The sequence below is a fragment of the Clavelina lepadiformis genome, chromosome 2, assembly GCF_947623445.1.
Source record: "Clavelina lepadiformis chromosome 2, kaClaLepa1.1, whole genome shotgun sequence".
Lineage (NCBI taxonomy): Eukaryota > Metazoa > Chordata > Ascidiacea > Aplousobranchia > Clavelinidae > Clavelina > Clavelina lepadiformis.
In genome coordinates, this window is record NC_135241.1 from 1,587,792 (window position 1) to 1,613,336 (window position 25,545).

General features: G+C 36.1%; 3 protein-coding genes and 1 long non-coding RNA gene across 4 annotated transcripts; all 4 read left to right on the plus strand.

Annotated features, from left to right (window-relative positions):
- Positions 1-3,982: 3,982 nt before the first annotated feature.
- Positions 3,983-6,225, plus strand: LOC143447348 (uncharacterized). The gene is made up of 4 exons (XR_013114081.1): positions 3,983-4,096; positions 4,427-4,532; positions 5,848-5,901; positions 6,041-6,225. It is a non-coding gene; the product is annotated as an uncharacterized LOC143447348 (long non-coding RNA).
- A 5,055-nt stretch (positions 6,226-11,280) lies between these two features.
- On the plus strand, positions 11,281-15,352 carry LOC143445940 (uncharacterized). Its single transcript, XM_076945354.1, has 8 exons — positions 11,281-11,535; positions 11,751-11,900; positions 12,008-12,171; positions 12,825-13,109; positions 13,459-13,598; positions 13,816-13,978; positions 14,303-14,393; positions 14,646-15,352. Exons 1-8 carry the CDS (start codon positions 11,474-11,476, stop codon positions 14,776-14,778), a joined length of 1,188 nt encoding a protein of 395 aa, XP_076801469.1. The 5' UTR covers positions 11,281-11,473; the 3' UTR covers positions 14,779-15,352.
- Positions 15,353-18,866: 3,514 nt separating this feature from the next.
- LOC143445943 (uncharacterized) lies at positions 18,867-21,109 on the plus strand. The gene is made up of 6 exons (XM_076945358.1): positions 18,867-19,064; positions 19,529-19,813; positions 19,924-20,063; positions 20,221-20,383; positions 20,517-20,607; positions 20,906-21,109. Exons 2-6 carry the CDS (start codon positions 19,534-19,536, stop codon positions 21,033-21,035), a joined length of 804 nt encoding a protein of 267 aa, XP_076801473.1. The 5' UTR covers positions 18,867-19,064; positions 19,529-19,533; the 3' UTR covers positions 21,036-21,109.
- Positions 21,110-21,257: 148 nt separating this feature from the next.
- LOC143445942 (uncharacterized) lies at positions 21,258-25,079 on the plus strand. The gene is made up of 8 exons (XM_076945357.1): positions 21,258-22,658; positions 22,837-22,968; positions 23,149-23,312; positions 23,517-23,801; positions 23,900-24,039; positions 24,152-24,314; positions 24,462-24,552; positions 24,647-25,079. Exons 1-8 carry the CDS (start codon positions 22,597-22,599, stop codon positions 24,786-24,788), a joined length of 1,179 nt encoding a protein of 392 aa, XP_076801472.1. The 5' UTR covers positions 21,258-22,596; the 3' UTR covers positions 24,789-25,079.
- Positions 25,080-25,545: the final 466 nt, after the last annotated feature.

Below are 25,545 nucleotides of genomic sequence, written 5' to 3' on the forward strand. Positions count from 1 at the left end.
TTAATATTTCAGAGAATTCATCACAACTCTGTCAATTAGTTGTCAATGGCGGACAGTGATCTCAATATACTTTGTCAACATTTACTTCGGTGCGCAGTTGAGTTCGAGTTGCATTTCTTTCCAAACAAAACATATGTATAATATACAGCATGACTAAAATACACCAAACAATAATTATATAATTATTAATGTAAATCAAATATATAAGAATATAGTACAGTCGAATCCGCTTAATTCGGACACCGGATAACCCGGACAACTGCTTTATTCGGCCAAAATGCTCGGGAACGGAACAAAAGTAAAAATTGAACGTAAAAAAATCCTGTTAATTCGGACAATTCTCCGCTTAATTCGGACACAGGTTCGCAATTCCATCGTTAGCTTATGATACAATAAACAGTACTTCATTCGTTTTAAGACAAGATTCAATTGCATTATGAGTGATTATGGTGAAACAATGACGATGCATGCAGTAACAATCGACAATGAACGCATATAAGGCCGTGTCAGCTTCATAGTCACTTTTACTTCGGTACAATTGCGTCCATCTCGTAGGACAAAATTGTACAGAAAAGTTTAGCACAAAAAGTGAAATTGCTCACTAAAGTAAACGAAGACGTTTTATGCGATCAGTGCCAGTTACTGCAGTATAGCGCAGCTGCAATTCATTTATTACGCAACAGTAAAGTATTTTAAATGCATTTTTTACCTTTATGCATGACCATGAAACAAACAATTGATTTTCTGCTTAATTCGGACAAAGCCGTTTCTCCGCTTAATTCGGCCAAAAGTGAGCGGAACCAAAGTGTTCGAATTAAGCGGAGTCGACTGTATATACTTTGTTATCTCTATAAAAACTAGGCTATAGCCTATAGGCCTATGGTAACAATATGCAACAGTAACAGTTTACACCAAATAAAAATACAGGCCTCTAGGCCTATATATATATAGTACTTTGATACGGCACATTTATTTCTATTAGTATAGGCCTAGTTTAAGAACATTTTGCATTTACTCTCCCATACGGTTGTCCAATACCCTATTTTTTTATAACTGTCGGATTTTCATGAAGAAATTTTCAGTAATTTATAAAAATTGGCCGCGATATATCTTGATTGCAGCATACCTTGAAAAGATAATCTTTATGGGTCAGTTCTTTGTTGATGTTTACGGTTATTATATAATGTTGGTGGGGAAAGAAAAGGCAAGCTACCAGTTTTATCAGTAGTAGCCTACTTTTTGTGATTTTCTGGATTGGTAAAAAGAATGACCAAATCTAATCATAAGAAGAGAAAAAAAGAGATAAAAGCTTCAAATGAGACAACACTAACCTGCGAAAGTCACAAAATTAATCTAAAACTAGCCTAATCCTCACCATTCTAAAACCTCACTTTTCATGGCTAAATTATCCCCAAAACTTTCTCACATCCACAGGTGATTTTTACCTAAGTTATAATTCACTTCAGTATACATTACGCCTAATGTTGACTCTTAAAACAGCAAAAAGTCAGTATTAATCATATGACGAACTAGGCTACCACAAAATCTGTCTTTAGTTGTTATGTTATGGCATGAGCGCACATCCTGAATCCTGATAGGCTTACACGAGATTTTAGCAATGCACGCCGGTATATCATGAAGTTTACCTGAGTCAAGCCAGCAGACACCTTCTAGCAAAAGGTGTCTGCTGGCTAATTACGATCGTGTCTGCCGGCACTAATTAGTGATTTCTACGGCGGCTAATTAGTGATTTCTGATCGAATATGAATTCAAGTTTAACGTGATAACGTTAAATTTTAACTTCTGGTGGGAAACCATGTCCAAAATCGTGGTCAAACGTCGATAAAAGATCGAAAATCGACCCAAAAAAATTGAAAACGTTTTGTAAGTTCCATCCTAAATGTCTACGCCGAAGCGAGGAAAGAAAATGTCACTATGCCAAGTCGCTTAACTATTTCTTGAAGCGTTATTAGTTTATTTTATGCAGTAATATAGTGGGGGTACACGCCAACTGTCCATTTTTTAAAAATTTATTTCGTGCTCTTGGGTATGATGTTAAACTGTATCCGGTGGGATGGCTTTATTTCGAGAGTTCGAATCTAAAGTCTCGCGGATCTTGGAGTTACCCCCTTAGCTCCCATTTCTCTCAAGTCTGCTCTGGCTCGGAGTGGTAGTTCCGGCCAGGGTCCTAGTCATGTGTCAAATAGCATGGAGCCCCAGTTCCATTTAGGGTAGTCCGAATATAACTTACTTAAATTTCATGCTGTCAACTCCTCCGTGGCCATTGGAACCATACGTGTACTGGCCACTGTACAGTGTACACATTCACTCCATTGGAATATTTTCAGCGACATGGAATGAGGAGACTTGTTGCTTGGGTAACAATCTATCTTTTACGAATTTTTACCTTGGTCTGCGTACTGGAAATGTCACTCAAGCTTCGCTTACAGCAGGGGCGGCCAACTTCTTCGGTCGGCGGGCCTGATATGAGAAAATGAAGTACTTGTCGGGCCGGATCCCTGAATAGATTGGAACGCAGCTTTGTCTTATTAATGTTCATGGTCGAAAATGTTTGCTCATAAATGTAGGCTATGTAGACCCGAACAGAACAAGTAGATTTATGGCCATCTTTCTCAGGTTGGCAAACTTGGACTTATTCAGTGACGCAATACAGGGATTGCGGCAGAATGTGGCTGCAGGCCACATTATCATGTAAGACCGGAAACTGTCTGCGGGCCGCGCAAAATCCCGTCGCGGGCCGGATCCGGCCCGCGGGCCGTATGTTGCCCACCCCTGGCTTACAGCGATGGAAAATCGCGGGAAGCTGCAGTTACCAGCTATAAGTTCTCACCTCGACTGGCGTAGAGACAGAGAAGCGTTGAAGTAGAGAACAAAGAAGAAATGAGAAAAAGTAAACTTACAGCAAATCCAGTGGTTGTTAACTTTTCCTATTTCGTTGTCTGGGTTTATTTATAACTTATTAACAGCAGCTCATGATCACGGTGAGGTGTCGAGGTTGGAAAACGCTGTTTCCATCGTCTTCCAAGTTGTGTCGTTATAATTATATTTCTGCTATTTACGCGCTATTGTAAAATTTCAAGTCTAAAAGTCCAAATCATTTCCTGTTATTGATAAACGCATTGCGCCTTAAGTTGGAATTCTGTTTCTTTATTATCTCCTTCAGTGCATAAATGTATCGTTGCATGCTATGATTTTATTAGTTTTAATATTAGTATTAGCATTAGTACTAACTTAGTCTTTAATATTGAGTTCTTCAGTATCCGGTTTAGAGTTTTAAAAGTTCAATGAATGAGAAGAAATAGATCGTAACTTAATAATTCCGTGAACGAATTCCTTATAGTCATCCTGGAATGTAGAGTGATGCGCTTTGATTGCTAATGGGTTCTTAAAATCCTTTTTACATAAATAACAATATTGTTGTAGTTTTTAGTGTTTGTTTGAAGTAATAGCCTAGTGAATAGTATTAAAAGCGATATTAATCAGATTTTAAGTGTTTAAAAGTAATAGCCTATAGGTCTACACTATTCAACTGAAGTTTAGGAATTTCTAGACAGAATTCGCAACATTCTAATTGTTCTTAAGAGTCAGATTGCAATATATTAAATATTTATGGTATATACGGTATTAACCAGTAACCCCTAAGGAAAAATCTACAAAAAAGCGGATCAACGTTCAAATACTTAATATATACAAGTATGGAGTAGGCTACAATATAGGCTACAGCAAGCCTATAGATCTTGTCATTTCATTACGGGGACAAATTTAACGGTTTTTCTGGAGCATTCTATTTCTATTTGAAACATAAGCTTAGGCCATGAAAGCCTTGATCCAAATTCAAACCAAGCCTTTGCTGCGACGAAATATTAATTTCACAACGTTTTGCGCGATTGCGCGGAGTAAGTTACGCTAGGTGCGAACAGAGAACCGTGATTTGAGTTGAGTTGAGCTATGGCCATACAGTAAGTGTAAACGCAGCAGATCAGGGGGAAGCAACGGACCGCATATAGGTTTGTGCAGCGGTTCTAACCGTATTAAAACCTCAGATACTGCATAATGTCAGACGACGAAACTCAAGGTGCTTTTGTTTAAGTTTGTTGTTGCAATCATTTTGATTTTATTTATGTTAAATATGAAAACCGTCATCTTCGCTCATATGTACTTCGCTTTGGTTTGCCGATAACAATTAAGACCAGTTTATGACTTGTAGGAAATTAAAAAACCATGGTTATAACTTGTTCAGGGTTTGACATTGTCGTGCATGAGTGAAATATAAACCTAAAATATCTTTTGATGTTGATCACTTTCACATAGGCCTATTGGACTTTTCATACATTGCGGATTTGCCAACAGACGCGAAAAAACTTGTATGCAAAGGATTGCAATTTTTTATGTTTTGTTTTTAAAGGTGAGGCTTCTACCGGGTCTCTTAAAACGAAAAATAAGCCACCGCTAAACCTAAGCCTATACAGGACCAGAACGGATCAAATGGAGCAAAGCCGAACCGAAGCCAGGTAACTATAATAAAATATGGGCTAACGTTGGAAGTTAATACAAAATTTACAATAAAATTTTCTACGACGACAACAGTGCATGACGACAATTCCTCGGGCACTGTTATGTGTAATTCCCGGGTTCACGAAGGAAGTTTACCAAGAACTTTAAAAGCGTTCTGGTTGATAAATCTTTTCTTTTCTCTGGGACAAAAAAACAAGAGGCCTTTTGAAGGTCCTGATTTCTGCACAAGATCCTTTAGTTAACTCCGGATGTAACGAGTAAAGCTGTTCATAGCGTGGCCCTCTTGTTACTAAAGTCCAAGGACAAAAAATTATTCTTGACTCACGTGATTGAAATCGAAGGGCACGAACAATACATTTAGATAATTATCAGTTATCACACAACAATGTTGTATCAAAGTTTCTTTCACTCCATTTCCAATGCATCATGCAGGAGCTTTGGCTTCTCGTTTGTTTCTCTTCAACCAGTTTTCTGTCTCTTTGGATATCCCAGGCTAGGGTTACGCACTTCATTCTTTCTGTTATGGTGTTTCGTTCAAAGCATTGTTTTAATCGAAGGACAAATTAGACAATGGACATTCGTGTCACTGGCATAGATCTATTGTTATTCACATTCTTTCTTGAAATACTTGGTTTTATTTATAGGCATGGCTGACTTAAGAAATGTTCAGTCGTGACCTGTGTTGACCTGATTTGATATTGAGCCAAAAATCATAAGCACTGTTTGACATAACTCCAGTGACCTAGCATTCCCCCATCAGTTAATGCAGTTGTGTGATCCAAACAGAAATTCCTAAACCGGATGTGAAACCACCTCGTAAAGATTTGATTTTATATTGGCTGCCACTGTTTTGCCAGAAAAATCGTGTGTTCGAAAATATTTTCAAAGTTTCTTGCCAATTTAACTCTAATGTTATAACATGGTTGCCTAAACCTAACTTAAATCTACCTTTTCATCTAAATCTAACTCCAATAAAACCTTTTATGGCAAAAATCGACTTTTTGCATTCCCATTCCAGTAAGCTATGACCACCTATCTTTAGCAATATACTGCATGCGTCACTTAATTACTTATAAAGTGAAACAGTCACCCTCAATTTTATCCCTGTCACCATGTTGAATACACAAAAGTCGCTACATTACGTTTATGTACTTTACTTTATATTTTCCGCTTGACTTGATCTTTTTCATGCGAAACTACATCAATTTCGCATGTTGAAATATAAATTTAATCTCGCAACACACACGGACAAAAGCATTTCCCGTTTGTTAACACATAAGTTAAGCTCTAAAAGTTGTAATTTTCGTACAGTATCGTCCACCGTCACCTGCGAAAAACAAAGACTACCTCAGAAGCACCTTCCAAGTGAGTAGAAAATACATAAAACTATTTCCCAGTATTTGATCAGCCTATATTTAATTCATTTTTATAATCCTGCACAACAGTTTTATACAGTTCAAGGCTATAAAAGTTACAGTGCATTAGTTTATTCATTTGATCTTAGATTGAAGATCTGACGAACATCGATCAATCCAAATTGCTTGGGACGATGCTGAAAAGATTTAAAGGACGCTGCAAACTCTGGAAGCAGGAGTAAAAAATTTACGAAAAACGACATTTCTATATTACTTCGGCGATTATCATCCTGCAAGTTATAAACATCCAGAAGCTCATGAAAACAAAACCAATACCGACAACCAGTCAGGGTCAACAGTTTATAGAATAAAGTATAACTAATATTAGACATTAAAGTAACCCACTTCAAGCTAATAAAGGCAAATGCTATTATAAACAAACAAAAGAAAAATAAATAAATACTAATCAAATATTTGAATAAAAAATGGATAAATAAAAAATAAATAGAAATATAATAATAATTTAATAATTATTCCCCGATGTAGTCGATTGATACTTGTATATAGCCTGTAAAGTAGTGAGTAAACTTGAATGTATTTAAAACACAAAATCTCTGTGAAAACCTAAGAAATTTTATTGTAAAATGTGTAACAAAACTTTTTGCACAAATGCACTTTATAGACCTAATCGTTGCCGCATGTTTATTCTCAGGATAAAGTTTGATAGTGTTTGTATCCTTTTTGCTCTGCCAAGTATAGCTGAAGTATTTTCACTAAAAATATTTTCGATCGTGTAAACACAACGTCGCATGAATGTGTTGCTTCTGTCTTGCTGTACTTTTCAGACAATTTCATAATTTTCTATGCTTTAGAGTTAGACCCTGTACCCTCTAGTCAGTCTAGTGCTACAACACACCTAATTGTTTTTACCTGATCTCCTTTTAGCGTTGAGTTTATGCTCGACCTTATAAAAAAGTATAAACCTTATACTCTCTCGTAGCGAGTGGCACAACATAGAACATAGTCTGCATCAGATCCCCATATCTGGGATGTTGGTCGCATGTAAGTTTATGTGTCTTCGTATACGTCATGTTGCCGTACCTTATATCAGTTCAGCTTCTAAACAATTTACGTCGCATGCTTCGCTGACCACACGTATATTAACTTCTCAAACAAGACCAGTGTGCGTAGGATTCAAGGCGCTGTAAAATCGAAACTACAGACAACATTTTTTCAATGTTTTTTCTTTATTGTGTAAAGAAATTCATATACTGTATGATATATTCACCTAAGTTGAGTGAAACATACAATCCGATGCACCAAAAGCTAACAATCAAAAAAGATTCAAAGTCGATCGACAATTTCCATTGTTAAGTATTATGTATAAGCGATCGAAAAAATTCTGCCACCAAAAATAGATAGCGCCCCTAATTCGGAAAGAGTCTATGGTGCTAGTATGTTGGTTGGTTGGCAAAGTCACCAAACCCAGAAGACGGTGATATCGCGGAGGTAAAATAAACCACCGAAACCACCTAGCGTTGGAAAATTCCTGTATATCAAGTTTCAAAACGGAATCATAATAATCAATACAAAATTAAACGAATTCGAACTTAAAAACTTTAACAAATCAAAACAACCTAAATCAACTCAAATATTATGCACTTTCATCTGTAGTTTTTTGTTTATTTTACACTTTCGTAATTTCTGTTCTATTATTTCTATTTTACTCATATTTCATTTATTTCTCAATTTCGTTTTACTTTAAAAGCAAAAGCATGAACTGTGTCCTTCCTAGGTCGAAATGTTTTCATAGCTTTTATTTGCCACAAAATATGAGAACGCGTAAAATTACAGCCTAAAATAATAAAAGAATTGTACACCGAAAGAATGTTAACCACACCGAAAATATCAAAAAACATTAACGAAATTTAATCAAGCGATACCGTAAAAAATCTGGACACTCTTAATTATTCCATTAAATGATAAACATCATCGAATGAATTAAGATCTCAACAACGCATTGAGTTAACTATAAAATTTTATTATTAAGCTAATTCGTTTTGCTGGAATTATATAGACCATTTTCAAAGTATTCCAGCAATAAAATTATTCTGTTTTTAAAAGAAAATGCATACCCGAAAATCTGTCTCCACCCTCTTCGTAAGAAATTTGTCCCATCATTTTCCTCCAAAACTTTTTCTGTTGTTACGAAATTTACAGCAACAGACTTTGTTGACAGAAGAAACCATGTGACGTAATAAGATCGGCATAAATCCGTTTCTTTAATTCTGTAAATCCGGTTCAAGGTCCAAATATGACTTTGTTTGACTACATATTATGCCATAAAGGTTATACTTATTACGTCACAATGGCAATTCAAATTTTTATCAAGCCGGAATGTAACACAATGGAATGGAGACGGAAATAACCAAACAATGAAATAAAAAGATGAAAAATAAATTTATTCAGCAGGAAAAAAGCAGAATGTAAAAAAAATATGCAAAAACGTAACATGTTTAGTTAGATTTAGTTTGTTAAATTTTTGTGTGGTTATACTTCTTTTTTTAATGCCTTGAATGGTTTTTCCCATTTGCTAAATTCTCGTTTTTGTTATTTCGGTTTCGATTGCATTCGTTCTGTCATTTTCTGCACTGGCAGTTTATAGCAGCTCAGTATATAATATCTGAGTTTAAAAACAGACAACAGACAAAGTAAAACAGTCTTGTCGACAACAGTATAGGCGAGTGCCGTTCTTGAATAATGAAGACGTTTTCTTCAATTTCCGCAGATGTATAAGTCTCACAACTGGAAAACTTTTATGAGTAAAATATATAACGGCGATAGAAACGAACCTTTCAAAAGCTGATTGCTTTTCTCGAAGTAGGCAATAACATAACAGAAGGAAAAGGCACAGGAATTGGTAAACCTAATTAAGTTACTTACCGGTTAACTGATATCCATTGGGAATATAGTTTGGAAATTGCTGCCCGATGAAACGCATGATACCATGGATTGGAATGCGGGACGCTATTTTTAAAGGCCAGTCTTTTTCTAAGGTCTTTTGAGGGACGGAAACTATCACTTATTTTTCCAACGGTCTTTATGTTTCTGCAGTGGCAGAAAATTGGAAGTTGGCTTTTGCGGTGTCCCAAATCCAAATCTTGAAAAGTCCTGATTTTATGACTATTATGGAGAACGTGCGTATTTTTGATAGTGCGTTGTTGCACGATGAAGATAAAATGATAAAAGGTAATCAAAAAAGTTGGTGGGTTGTGAATCTAGCGAGTCCTTACGTCTATTTGTGGTAAGTTTCTTTAATGCGCTTTAAACAATGAGATTTGAGGATATTTTTCTTAAAATAAATTGAAAAAAAAAGTCAGTAGTAGTCAGAATCATATACAGGATAATAGAAAAAACTACCATTACTGGAATAACATCGCGAGTATTTTGAGTTGAGTATGTATAGGATTAATAGAAATCTATGTGGATTTATTTGTTTAGAATTATTCAAGTCACATAGACATCCTAAAACCGTTGTGCCAGTATAAATCATCATCAAAATTTTACATGTTCAACAAATAAGTAACAAAAGGATTCCATTGATGCAAGAAAACATCAGTAGAATTAATCACTTCTGCAAATGTTTTCAATTTTTTTTTACACGTTCACACGTTTTCAGCCTGGTAGTGTAGCCCGGAAGCATTGGACTAGCGAATATGCAATGCAGATACAATAAGCTCGAACCACCGTTTCACTATCGTCGTAGTGGGACAAAATATGCTTTAGTTGTGGCCCGATGTACAGTATAGCACTGAATTTCAGAAACTTCACACAAAAACTTAAAAGAAAATAAGAGAGTGTTAATCCAACGAAAAAAATGCACACAGACATGCTAAGTTCGTGCTACAATCATTGCCGAGTTCGAGTTGTGCAACCTGCAAGAATTTCTCAGGCTTAGCATGGACTTTACGATTTCAAATCATACAGTAAACTTAAAGACTGGATTGATATATTTTTCCTGACATGTTTCATATGAAAATTTCTTTCTTCGTTTATCACACATAAGTCACGTTCTTGACCAAGTTCTTCATAACAAAGAAATACCTTTGAACTCTGAACGGCTGATGACTCTTTAGGCGGCTTTTCGTTTATAATACCATTTCGAAATAGATTCAAACGTCACGAAGTGCGAATATAAAACACTTCTTGTAACCTTACAACACATGTAGGCGCGCCTATGCCGCCACCTACTTAGAGAGGTGGGTTAGCGATGACCTCTTCAAGTACGAAATGTTTCTTAAGGCAGTGAATGACGTCATTTTTTGATTCGTCGAATTAGCAAAAATACCCGTACACCAACCCACGTTCAAGCTACCCACCATGTTTGCGGCAATTGTTTTACTTTGACACATTGAAAGATATTGAAAACTCACAGGATGAGAGATTTTTAGCTCACATGTCGAAGTATTAACGGGTTTGCTGTTTGCGCAGAACAAATAATGACATAAGGGTTGGGATAAAACACCAGGTCTATCGAGATTGCGCTTTCCAGTGAGAGAGTTTCAGAAAAAGACAAATAACAGGATGAGAAAAACAAAAGTAAAAGAATATTTATCGTTGCCTGTTAGCTGGCCGTGTGGAAGCATTGTTTTTCATGAAACATTTAGGACTTATATCTAACGTTAAAAGCTGACGTTAAATCAGTTGAGATGACTTCGTGACGAGACAGACTAATTTTCGGGAAGAATGAGTAAGCTCTTTACACCCACGACCCACAAGGCGTGGGTTTGGTTAAAATAAATATAAACAAATTTAAATAATCAACAACTTGTCTAGTTCAAGATGCCTGTTTGACAAACGCTAAGCTAATAGTTAGATTTGAAATACCTGAGAGTTTCGCCTGAGAGAATTTTGAGAACTTACGGGTTAAACAGCCGTTATTACATCATTATAAATAACAGTAGCCAGTAGCAAGTCAACCTTTCAACAGCGAAGTACATTTAGAAAGCGGGAAAGCACACACAGCATTGCAGTGAAGTCAATGGGTATGTCCGGCAATTCATTGGAAGCGAATTGCCAGCGAAAAGAAATTTCCATTCAATTCATAACCAAACCTGTTGCGGCCCTGAACTCAGCATAGCTTTTATAGTCAGATTTGCTTCAACAAGTGGCGTGGTTTCACAGAGAGCAGCACATAGCTGAATGCCTGATTGGTGGAAGGAAATGACGATTCCAGGCAACTAAGTAAAGAATCTATCGGCTGTAAATTATGCAGCTTCATATTCTGACGTAAACTTCCTTATTGTACAATGTATTTAAGGGATCTACGAGCTACGTATAGTCGTATAGACGCTAAGTTGCCTAAAGTCATTTCAAAGGGACTTACCGTAGTCAGTTCAGAAAGTCAAGCAAAATGAGTTTGCTGTTAAATGCGCTGATGCGCAAATTAGTGCAAATCGTGTATAAGAAAATCCAAATACGTTTTATAATACCGAATGGTGAATTATTATTGTTTTACAGAAATAAGTGCTCTTCGTTGCCAATACTGTTGACAACAAATTATTGAAAAAAGTAACGATTTTATGGCTCTTATCGATGTTATACCCCCAAATGACCCGGCAGAAGGTCTGATAAACAAGTTGAGGTAATAAAGCTGTTTATCAAACAGTGCTTTCCGCGCTTTTTGAAACTAACGATGCGTGACTTCTACGCACGTCACAAGCGATGTGTTTTTCGTGATTTATCGGCAAACTTAAACGCAAAGTTTTCACAAACAGACCGGTTAAAGTTTGTGATGTTGTTGCTGCATTTGACGGTAGGTTTTCCCTTTTTATTATCTTTTATTGATGTATTATACAGTTCGAGGACGAATGTCACTCACGAAGGTCTAAACACAGACGATTATGTTGTGCAAAAAACAAATTGGACGAATGAATGGAATTCCTTCTGTTCTTACGAGACCGATGAAGTTTGCGCAAACATTCCACTCTACAAATGTCCTACCTGCCAGTAAGCACACGACTGTGTGATTCGCGTTCAAACAAACCTTGTTTAATCCTGATAGTGTTGCTGCGATTTAACGAGTTTGTTTTTGGCTCACAGTGTTACTTTTACAGGCAGTATTCATTCTGGTTGTTTTTCGTCATTATTTGTCTTCTGGCCGTCTGGATTCTCACTGCCAACACTTTCGTCATCGCCTACGTCATCAAGGAGGAAAAGGGAAACAGAACGAGCTTGGGTTATCTCAAGGGGTCACTAGCGTTTACCGATTTACTAACAGGTCAGTGATGAAAAATTTCGTGTTTTGAATCATTTCTTTCGTCTCAGTGAGCGCAATGGGTCGATTTTGATCGATCGAGAGATAAGGAACAGGATTTCGTCAACAGGCATCCAGTTGTCTTGTTAACTTGTGATTAACTTTCTGGTTTCGTAAACATTTTTGCCTTCTGGCACTTTCCACAAATCACGAACTTGAAACAAATTTCACTGCTGCTGCGCTATATAGCCCCGAGGTTAACACGATTGATGGAATTTGCTTATAATTTTTTAAATGTTTAAAGACCAGCGCGAATATCATGTGATCATCATTGTTGTCACCAAACAACTTGATTTAATTATTGTAAAACACTCTGTATTATGAAATCACTATTGACTACCCAGAGTTAACGATTTTGAAAAAAATTGTTTGTTTTTCGGTCATAATGAATGTAATGGAAAAGTTTTAGGGTTTTTACCATTTAAATTACTTCAGAATCAGAAAATAGTAAACATTTGATTTTTGTGTATTTCGTAGCTAGCTTTGCTGCTTGACACAGCAGTATATTTAGAAGAATTTATTTGAAGCCGAATCAATTTTATTTCGTTATGTTAAGTTAAAAATTAATTATTTAAGGTAATGAGATTTCGATAGATTGTGTGAGTGCATTATTACAGGCACATTCCTAGTCTGCATCACACTGCCCGATATCGTGTGGACAACTCAACTAACTTCAGAAGAGCTTTACATTGAGACGATAGAGCGACGTAATACACCCACTGCCATACTGGGCTCGTCATTCTACATGCTATGCATGACGTCAACACTTTATCACCTCGTGTTGATGAGTTACAATCGTTTTGCTGCCATCAAGTGGCCATCTCCGACTCAAAACACTCACCGCACGAAAATAATGATGGTGTTTATGTGGATGCTCTCCATTCTTTCTGCGTCTTACCCTGGTAAGTAAAAACTCTGACTGACTGCAGTTGAACTCAAAACTTTGCCATAGAGTATAGACCCATGCGCAATAGTTATGGCTTTAAGTACCAAGTAGTGGTTGATAACACAACAAGAGGCAGAAGGCCTTAGAATTAATATTTTTTGCAAAAAATAACAACAAAAATAAAACATTAACTAGTTTAAGATTGACATGGTCCTTCTTCAGGATAGTGATGCATTGTGAAGGAGAAACGAATTTATGGTTTATCTTTGTCACAATATTTGTGTCATCTGTTTCCGGTAGATTTACTTGTTTTTCAACTGCGCCGCGGCATTACATTTAGATGAACAATATGAATTTTTTTATAGCCTGGTTTCCTGGGTCGTTTCAATTTTATTACATTTACTTCGCTTTCGCTTATTTCCCCAACATTTCCATCACAACCAGCAAACAGCTCGGCCAAGCTTTTGGGCTTTTCTCCATAATGGTTTTACCTTATTTGGTCATGGTAAGTCTTATGAGTTGAATGAATGTACAGTTGTTAAACATTGTAGAATCATTAAAATGATATCATTTTTTTTAAACTAGAAGTAATCTGTGTAGTTTTTCCGTAAAAATGTTTCATAAAAATAGTTCTACGAACAGTTTTGACTTTGTTCACTTTTTTACTATTTGTAAACATATTTGCTAGGTATATTTTTTATTAATTTACTGTAATTTGTCAGACTGGCTTCACAATAGCGACGGCGATATTGATACGACGCGCCAACCGAAACGCTCGAGAACAACTGAGCGAATCGATCCGGGTTCGAAACCAGATAATTCAAAGAGAAAAAGCAGCTTACAAGACCCTGGCTATTATGGAACTCGGGTTCACAGTTACTTTGGGTAGGTTTTTGCATTCAATTATACAAATTTATATTCTCTTTCGCAAAGATCCGATTGTTTGTGACGAGTGACAAGACTTTGTGAGTTAATAAGGTGAATAGTTGTTGTTGGAAAGTAAATATTTGTGATGTCTTTGCCCCTGACGCCGACGCAGTTTAAATATTTTGTCAAAAGTTCTTTTTACGATTCGTCGTAAGCAAACCGAGCGGATTATTGGCGACATTTACGACGTCGTTTCGACACGTCCGGACTTTTACATCGTTGTCTGACAAGGCCGATTTTTTTGTTTGCTGAAACAATTTACCGATCAACTTCTTGTTTCAGTTCCAGCCCTCGTTGCACTGGCGCTCACCTACGCTGGTCAAGGCAACGACGTCATGTACATTTTCATGACGTACAGTGCTCTTTGCATCAGGTACGTGACGTAAACGTGTTCCCAAGCTCCAAAGTAAATGTTGTGTTTTTTGCAATATTTCCTAACAGGAAGTGACGTAAACGTTACGTGTACATCGTTTTCATTGTGTTTAGTTTCTGTGTATCGTTAAAACATGAACATGACATTCGAAGCGTTTACGATAATAACGTCCTATGTGAGCTTGTTCCATGCTCGAATGCATCCTTGACGTAATCATTAATGAATAAATGACGTCATCTTTCCCTGTTACAGCGGTATCAACGTCCTGATATACAGAGCTCGCGATCCAGATTTCCAGAAGTTCGTCCGACACGTCACAAACACCCCGATGAAAAGAATTAAATCTTCGTTCCGCCACGATACTGGGTCCACTGTGGCCGTATGACGTCATAGTAGAAGACCATGCATGCTGTGATTAGCGTTCTTACAGGAAACTGCCCAAGTATAGCTTATCCTGCGCTATTGATCCACATTCCACACGTATATTTGACTGTGATACAGCTTGCCATTGTCGAAACGGGCCTATTTCGTAAGACCGCAGACGTATTTTGTATTTGTTATTGTTTGCTATTTTTATTTTTTTATTTATTATTACGACGCGACCTTTCATGCCTCAAGTTTTGATGGTTTTAAGCAACCACTATTTCACAAGAGCGTAAATCGATGTATGACGTCATAATTATACACCAGCTGATGAAATGATGATTTTGAATTTTTCACAAATTGTTTCCAAGGTTTTCAGCGGTTTTACGAAAGTATTGGGATATTTCTGACATCATATTAGTTTGTAAAGTGCATTTTACCTGTCGTTTTGCTTTCTATGATTTTTCTTCACTTATGCTAGTTGATGAACTGTAATCGCAGTGTTTGTTGTGTTTGAACTCGTCGTTCGAAAATTACATAAATATATGTTTTAAATTTGCCGCTCGCAAAAGCACTGATTGATTTTAGTTTGTCTATAAAGATATCGCTTTCTAGGCGTTGTTATACAGCAAGTAACTCAGTTAAAACAAGAATCTTCAATTGCGAGATATCGCGCAAGAATGACTGGAAAGAATTATGACAGATGCGATTTCAAGATGACTAAAGTAAATATTTTATTTGCTTACTACTTCGTAGCGACTTACAAATATATATGCGAAACAAGAATATGATATAGCTTCTAAAATCGGAAATCAACTTGTTAGCATGCTGGCCGGAAAATAGTCTGAAACCTGAAAAAAACGTTTAATGAAATGGTTTATAACTTTTCCACAAAGCAAGGTCCCACAAATATCCAAAAGTTATTATCGGACCAAATTCCTTGAAATTTTTTTATTGAAATTAAAAGGTCGATTCATATCCAGCAAATTTCAAAAATCACAGCTAACATTTTTGTTGATTAATGGAAGATTTTAGTAGAAATCGTAATTGATTGCTAAGTTCCTCGTGAAATTTGCTTGAATTAATTTATGAAAAACAAACCTTTTGACTTGAATGCTGTGAGCTTTAAATTCTATGAGGCTGTGGCTATTCTAAAGTTTAAGTTTTTATGAATTGACCATTTTAGTTGAATGAGCTACAAATAATTTACTAATATAAACTTTGTTTAATATAATAAACTAATAGTAGTAACTAATATAAACTAATAGTAGTAACTAATATAAAATAATAGTAGTAACTAATATACACTTTTGTTAACTGAGTTTAATATACAAGGCTTTCTTCTATAAGACTTGTTTATGACGTTACACTAAACAAAGGTCCGCTTCAAGTACTTTATCTTTATCGAAACAATCTTTCAAACGTTGCATTACAAGTATTTGATCATGAAATCTTGTAGTGAATATTTGCAATGTCATTGACCAGGTGAATGAACAGACGTAATAGAGCAGGGGTGTCAAACTCAATCGCACCAGGGGCCAAAACTCAAAACTTATTTAACGCCGCGGGCCGTAAGGATAAAACTTGATTGAACGTTTCGTGACACGAGTACATGAATTGGAACAGGCAGCGAAACAACACCAAATTTTTGATTTTTTTCGACGATTTTTGAATGGGCTTACTTTGATTATTCTTGTCTTACATTATTATGTTTCATTCATCTTCAGAAAAAAGCAGCCCAGATTACAAGCGTTAGAATAAATCTATTTATTGTATCGTTTGGTGGGGCAACTGTTGTGCTGCTGTATTGTGCGATTTGTTATAATCCTGTTTCTTGCTTGAAAAAAGTAAGTTATACTGTACAATGATCTCGCGGGCCGGAAATAGTTCAATGTATTAAATAACATTGCGGGCCAAGTTTTATTGTGAAGCGGGTCGGATGTGGCGCGGTCGTTTGTGAACGTAAGTCGACGTCATTCCAAACGAACTTAACCAACCACGAAAATGCTTCTTAAACAAAACGCTGTTTGTGTGTTGTTTTTACTGTAACTAATTTGAGAGTATTTGTACACTCATTTTGTTTTTACTGTAACTAATTTGAGAGTATTTGTACATTCATTTTGCAAATGTTAGCATTTTTAATGTCATACAGATGCAACAGCTCTTCTTCATAATAAGCCTGTACCATATACAGGTATTTGATCATGAAATCTTGTCGTGAATATTCGCAATGTCTTTGACCAGGCGATAATTGAACAGACGTCACAGAGCATAAGCGGTCGTGCGTGAACGTAAGTTGACGTCATTCCAAACGAATTTAACTAACCACGAAAAATGCTTCTTAAACAAAACGCTCTTTGTGTGTTGTTTTTACTGTAACTAATTTGAGAGTATTTGTGCTTTCATTTTGTTTTTACTGTAACTAATTTGAGAGTATTTGTACATTCCTTCTGCAAATGTTAGCATTTCTAATGTCATATAGATACAGCAATCCTTCTTCATAGCAGGCCTATACCCAAACACTTTTTCAAGCTCTATCAGCAAAAATACATTTTTAATAAACTTCCCAATAGATAACTATATAATTAAAGCAAACAATCTTTTATATAAACGAAAGTTGTCTAATTCGAATACTTGCTGCGGTAATGCAAAGCATCCCGGAAAAACATCTTCTAACCTATTTAGCGCGGAGAAGGAAGTAAAACCAATTTTTGAAGACAACAAAATGAAACAACGGCCAATGCGTTCGGATTGAATGAAAGACACAAATGCCAGCGGTACATGACTGAATGCACTAGAATTATGGTTGGTCAATTGATTGTTATTTCACTTTCTTTATTCTATTTTGCATTTTTTTTCCTTGTTCTACTTCATGCATCTTATTCGAAACAACGAGAAGTATATAAAGTCTATGCAATTGAGTATACAGCGTTATAATTTAAAATACGGTAAATTGACGGACAGAATTGATCTTGACTTAAAGGTGTCTTAATACTGATATTGTTGAAAGAATAAGTTATCGTGATGTCATTAAACAATTTAATGACGCAAAGAGAGGAAAACGTCACTGAGAGCATTGTTGCATCTTATACGTCATATTACGGAAGGTAGGTACCAAAAACGATTTCTTAAAATACTTCAAAGCTATGCTTCTGACTCCATTGAATACTTTAAGTTTGAATGCGCAATTTTAGTGCAAACTCAATAATATAAACGGATGAATTTATATGCAATACATGTGACTTCATAAAACCTTATGAGATCTTTTGCTAATCTAATCTTAATCTGAATAATGCTAATTCTAAACCTTTGCTAATCTTTAGCTATCGTTCTAAAACAAATGTAAATAAAACAATTGCATGTGGATTACTCAAGACATCGCAGCATTTAAAAGCAAAACAATTTTTAAGTTATATCAATTATAGAGTTTAAATTGAAATCCTTGGATTGTGAGATAACCTACGTCATGCATAATGTGTGAAATAAAAATTGAATAACAGCGAATGGGGAAAGAATGCACAAGGCGTGGCCAGTACATGCAGCCACGTTCACATAAACCATGGCAGTATAAGGCAAGACAAGCCGATAATTAATCATCAAAGTGTATTGAAAGAGATAACAAAATTATTCTTGGTTACGAAATTTATTACACTATACTGTATATGGAAGTTAATTTAATTTATAGCAAACACATTTTTTGAATTCTTTTTGCCGTGAGAATTTGGTACCAAAAAACAAATATTGAAAGGAATGTTTTGCACAATTTCTGAAACTAAACAATGAACCCGAATTTAACATTTTATCCAGGTCCAAAATATCCATATATCACCAACAATATACTTTCCCGTAGACCTGCTGCTAAACTAAACGCATGGTTGTTTTTCCAGAATGACAAACAGCACAGACACTATTCCCCACCAAAACCAAACGTGGACCAACAAATGGAACACGTTTTGTTCGTACGAGACTGACCAAGTCTGCGCAGATATTCCACTCAATCAATGCCCTACATGCAGGTTTGTTCGTGTGTTGGCTTATTGGTTGGTTTGACCTTTATAGACATAGTTGTATGAAAGAACTTGAATTTCGCACTGGAATGACAGATGATTTTACGTTTTACCGGTTTTATTTTATTCTTTTTCAGCCGGTTTTCCTTTTGGTTATTTTTCACTTTGATTTTTCTTCTTGCCACTTGGATCCTTTTTGTAAATTCTTTCGTCATCCTCTACGTCATCAATGGAAAAGGAGGACGAAGAACGAGTTTAGAGTATCTCAAGGGGTCACTTGCGGTCACTGACCTACTTACAGGTACAAGGTCAAAGTAAACGGAGACACACCTTCTGTGTCGCGACATTCTTTTTTGCGATGCTACATTTTCTGAAAGCTTTTTTCTTCTCATGATGACGTCATGGCAACTGATGACCGTTTAGATATTTGGAAATAGTAAAGTGATTCGAAACTGACTTAAAATAAATCGCTGAAGCTTATGAATGCAAGGAAGCAGGTTTCATAATAGAAAGTTATTGAAATCACGTGCGTCACCATTTTGTCAGCAATTGTTATTCAGCTGTATAAGGAACTGAATGATTGACGAAGAAAATCGAAACCAAACCAGCCTTCCTCCCGCATTTATTTACGGCTTTTATATTTAGCTGTCAATTTATACTCTTCAGTTTCTATCATGTTGAGTCGACCATTGTTGTTAAAATAGTCACTTTGGAAGCGAATCAGTTTCGTTAATTGTTTATAATTTTGTTTCCGCATTTTTATAGGAGTGATGTTGGTTTGTGGAACTTTGCCTAATATTGTATGGACGACCAAACTCACATCAAGAGAAGTATATTTCAAGACCAGGAAAGCAGCAGATACACCAGTCGCAGTTATAGCAGCATCATGCTTTATGCTTCTCTTGACTTCAACTCTTTATCACCTCCTACTGATGAGTTACAACCGCTTTGCCGCCATCTTCTGGCCGTCGCCGCAAACAAAGCCTAAAAATTTGGGGAAGAAATTGTTGGTTTTGTGGATTTTTGCCATTCTGGCGGCCTCTTACCCTGGTAAGTTGTTAAAATGTTTTCGCCAAACCTTATTTTCAAATGCCCGAAATTTGACTGATTTGAAATGGACTTAGTTATAGAAAGTTTTTCATGTCTTTAAATATTTCCAGCCTGGTTTCCCGGATCATTTCACTTCTACTACATCTACTACACTTTCATCTATCTGCCCAACATCACAATAAGGTCCCGATATCAACTTTACCAGGCTTTTGGACTTTTCACAATTATGGCTGTCCCATATTTGATCATGGTCTGTATGTCAATGTATACAGTAGACACACAAACTTTATAAGAGAATGCTTACTGTGTTTAAAACCGATACAAAAATGCGCAAAGCTACAAAAAACAGGCTCGTTCTGTTTTGTGATAATTGTAAAAGTTGTAAATTTATACTGTTTTTTATGCAGACCAGCTTCACAATAGCGACAGCGATATTGATACGACGCGCCAACCGAAACGCTCGAGAACAATTGAGCGAATCGATCCGGGTTCGAAACCAGATAATTCAAAGAGAAAAAGCAGCTTACAAGACCCTGGCTATTATGGAACTCGGGTTTACACTCACTTTGCGTAAGTCAGGTTTAAGCAAAGTTTTTAATTATGATGCGTCACACTTTCGAAGCATGGCCTTGGTTGGCCAGATTTTACAGCATTTACTTTTTCCCATTAACGCAGAGAATATTAAAGCTTTTGTTTTTAATAGTGCCATCTTTGATCGTGCTTGCATTGGCTTACACGAAAAACGGTCACTCCATTGCTTTTTTGTTTATGACCTATTGTGCCCTCTGCAACAGGTCAGTTGAAAGCGTTATCTACCGGGTGCAGACAACTGCCGGAACTGAACTGTGTGATTAGCAATCCTCATAAACGTTAGAACTTGTGAATTATTAACAGCATTAATACGTCAGTTTCTGGTTAACTATATGCACGTAACACTCTAACAAAATCATAGAAACGATTATATTTCACACATGGGGTAGACGCCCCTTTAACTTGTATAAGTTCTGACTTACCAGTTGACGCAGGCTAATTAATATTTATCCAACCATGGACTTATTAAACAAGCTCCACTTTATAAGTTGTTTCATGTAGCGCTATCAACGTCTTGATCTACCGGGCAAGGGACAAAGATTTCCTTAGTTTCTTGAAACGGGTGAAAACCAGGTCAAAGTTGACTTTCAGGCCATCTTTCTACCAAAGAACCGGATCAACAAGTCTTTAAAAAATAGCAAGATATTTCAACTTGAATTCTGGGGGTTGGCTCCAGCAGGGAGGGAGTCGATCGCCCATCCAAAATATCACCGGTTATTATAGAAATATTTTCTGAGTCTTACTGGGTCCAATCAGTTCATCGTAATGGATTTAACTTGTATCAAACAAAATCTGAATTTTATTGCTCAACGCTTCTTTCGTTACATTTATTTAGTGCAAGTATAAATGCAATATTTATACTTAAACAAGTGTGCAGTGCCCAACCTATTAAGCTAAATGGGACAATGATTTATAAGTTACTTTTTAAGCATCTATTGTTTAGTTACCCCAACCAAGAAGCGTTGTGGGCACCCCTACATTATTTTATATTGCCCTGTTGTATTCATTGCATCTGAAATAAAGTTGACAAATAACCGAATCGGGTGAAAAGAGTTTGAGGGGTTCACAGCCTTGCTTGAACCACAACATCAGTTCAAAAGATGTCATTATTAATTGCTTTGCTGAAAACGGCCACCGCAAACCCACTTTAATGCTGTGAAAATGCATTTAGTTACATCTTGTTTCTATATTTGTGAATTTTCGAAGTTTTGCTTGTTTTCCGAGTGTCTCTGGTTATTGTATATATGTGATTGCATTTTTTATACATAACTGAAGGTTCTAACACTCCCCCTCCCTAGTGTAACACATTTTTCTGGCTCCTTTGCCGCTTTGAAAAAGCAACTTTGTGCCATATCGTCGATTGTGTATCGCGTTGTATTTCGTTGCATTCGCGTTACATAATACTGTATGTGAGCTTCATTATTTGACTCAATGTTTTTCCGAACTCATGTCATAGTTAGTATTGTTATATCATCTATCAATAACAAAGCCCTTTAAAGTGCTGTTGTCTCACGTTGTCTGTTGTCTTTTAGCAGTTTCTTTAGTCTATCCTTTAAAATTCTTAGACTTAAAGCTGAAATAGATCAATTTTATAATTAGCACTTGTCTTATACTTTATCAAGCGGAGGGCATAATGCTTCAAAATATTGTTTTGCAAGCTGTTGCAACCCGTCTTTATACGGAAATAACGGTTTAAAGTTTGTTTGGGGAAACTTAAAACAAAAATTGCGTAAACGATAAAACGGACGCAAAAATAAAATTGAGTCAAATCATGAAAAAATGCTTAAAAAATACTTCCACTTTTAAAGGTTTCGGTCTTACTTCAAGTTACGTGGTATGTTGCAAGATGGCTACCAGTATATAAGACAAGACGAAGATGTTCATTTCCAGCCAACTTTAAGGAAGTAGCTGAGATAACCAGGACGTCAAGCAATAGTTGCATTTGAACAATTATCAGCAAAAAAACAACAACTTGCTAAGCTCTTATCAAAACACTATTTTGTATGTTTTTTAATTTAGTGCAAGGTACGGAAGCTCCATACATATACATAAGCAGAGAAACCATTTGAGCAGAAGTTGGTTAGTGTATAAACGTTTCTGTTACTTCTAGACTTTTAGAAAATTGATAAAACAAATACGAGAGTTTAAGACAAACCTCAAATAGCAAAAGAGAGATACATTTTCAAAGCACAATGACGCAAAGGAATGACGTCAATTTTAATGTTTTTACTTCGACAAAGACACTAAACTCGAGGTAAGTTGATCGAACTATACAAAATGTTTTTCGCGTATCAACCAATATATGGTCATTTTCACATTATCAACATCTTGTTGCTTTTCGCATTGTGACTGTACAAAAACGTTAGGTTAAAACGTATAATATTGCCCACCATTAGCGCAAGCCGCTGGTTTAACGAAAAAGTATTTTTCAGTGGACATACAAACGTCACGGAAATAAGTGCTCAACAAAACCAAACGTGGACCAACAAATGGAACACGTTTTGTTCGTACGAGACTGACCAAGTCTGTGCAGATATTCCACTCAATCAATGTTCTACATGCAGGTGAAGGTTTGGTTGAAGTAATTAAATTAATACTGACTTTATGTCTGAGTCCAAATTTTACTTAACGTAATTTTTTTCTACATAAATGTTTTTTGAGATAGATTTGAGAGAAAAGAAGACAAAAGAAAATAAAAATAGCTTATTGCGTCACAATGACAAGACCCATTTCTATTCTTGCAGACATTACTCGTTTTGGTTATTTTTTACTTTGATCTTTCTTCTGGCGGTCTGGATTCTTTTGGCGAATTCCTTTGTCATTGCTTACATCATCAAAAGAAAAAGATCGCTTCGAACCAGCCTGGACTTGCTTAAAGGGTCACTTGCGGTCACTGACCTTCTTACAGGTACCATTATAAAAATAATTAATAAGCCAACAACAACAAAGCAGTTATCTTTACTGAGAATTGAATTCTAGACTTCCAGCATGATACAAGACACGACAGATAGTATTTGTGATGACGAATTATTAAAATGTGACGACACAAAATGAAAAAAGTTTGAAATATGTCTTTATTTCAATAAATTTATGAATCTTTGTCTCTATGCAGGGATCTTATTGCTCACCACCGCATTGCCCAACATTGCTTGGACAACACGATTAACCTCAAGACAGTTGTACGTCGAAACCCGCAAGTTGGCAGACACTCCAGTTGCCATCGTCTCTGCCACTCTTTACTTGCTTCTCATATCCTCAACTCTTTATCATCTTGTCCTCATGAGCTACAACCGCTTTGCTGCCATCAAGTGGCCATTGGCGCCTCAAACAGTCAAGAGGACAAGAATCAATTTGTTAGTTTTGTGGCTTCTCGCCTTGGCGGCTGCCTCCTATCCAGGTATATAGCTGGAGTTTTATTCATAGCTTTCCCAAATGTAAACTTAAAACTTGATCAAAATGTAGAATTTGTCATCAGTAAACTTGTATTCCTTACAGCCTGGTTTCCTGAATCCTTCCATTTTTACTACATGTATTTCACATTTCTCTTTCTGCCAAACATTTCTTTACATTCCGGTGTCGATTTGAGTAAAGCTGTTGGTCTCTTCATTTTGATTCTTTTGCCATATTTGGCCATGGTAATTATATCCAAGCCAGTTTCTATTAAGACGAAAGAGATATTCTTTTCAAATAACAGCTCAATTCGTTGTTAACTTTATTAATTAACAAGTTTCGTTCTTATTTATTCAGAATGTAATTACAATAGCAACGGCGATACTGATACGACGAGCCAACCAAAACGCTCGAGAACATTTGAGCGAATCTTTCCGAGTCCAAGAGCAGTTAATACGAAGAGAGAAAGCAGTTCTAACAACGCTGGCGATCATGAAGCTCGGATTCACTCTCACTCAAGGTAAGACTCGTTTAAAGAATTCACAAAACTGCAAATAACTGAAATCACTGAAATCTTGTAAATCTGTATTTTGTCCACTTTTTTACTTTTCTTTTGACCTTTTTAGTTTACTCTAAAAACTTATCTAACTTTCAACTCTTTTCACAGTGCCCACTATAATAGTTCTCGGCCTGACTTATGCGGGGTTCAGCAATTCGATCGCGTTTATTTTCATGATCTACTGTGCGCTATGTAACAGGTGAGTTGTATAGAATTTAGACGAAGCAAGTTTAATAACAATTGAAGCGGAAATTAGTTTTTCTCAAAATTAAATAACCATTTTTTTCCTTCAGCGCCATCAACGTCCTGATATACAGGGCCAGAGACCAAGAATTCAAAAAGTTTGTTGCAAAAGTGTTGGGGAAAACTTTTAGGCGAAGACTAACTTTCAGATCATCTGTCCCATCCAACACCAGAATTACATCAGTTGTTTGAAAACTTTTTCGCTCAATTTGAATACATTTCGCTTGCACCAATTTACCATGAAACGTATTTAATTTGGTATTCATTTAAGTATTTATATTTTTTGCTCATTTATTGTTTTTTATGTATTTTATGGTTTTTTATAAATATTATACATGTTGTCTTCTTATTTCTTTGAATTTGTTTATTGATTTTATTTGCATCAGTGTATCTTTGTTTCCTGTTGACTATAGATTGTCTTCAGTAGACCGAGATAAGTAATTCAATTTTTACAAACTTATGAGGTATCAGACTTGTTTGAAATATTACGTTCCGCTTCTTAATTACAAATGTGCTTTATTACCCATATAGTTAGCGCTGAGGAATTTTATTAGGTAGCATATATCGCTTTGTTGAGCGGCGACATTTTACGAGCAAAATGATCACAATATTGACTCAAAGGTGAAAACAACGCACCGTGTTGTGGGTTTATTTGTTTTTGGCAGAAGAACTGGGATATATAAGAAACTAACGATTACCACAACAGCCACTAATTTGCTTCTGTCGAAATTTCATTCAGTTACAAAGAAAAAAACGAGCGAAATTCAACTTTAGAAACGACGCATCAATTACGTTTAATACCGTCGCCGTCGCATTTGCACAGAAAGTCGTTTGTTGGTTTCTTTTCCTATGGCACAAAATATACAACGAAGGTTTAAGAGAAATGAGAATCAATCAAATCCGCTCTCACAAACAGCAAGTCAGGTTGCAGATTCTTTAGCAAAAAGTT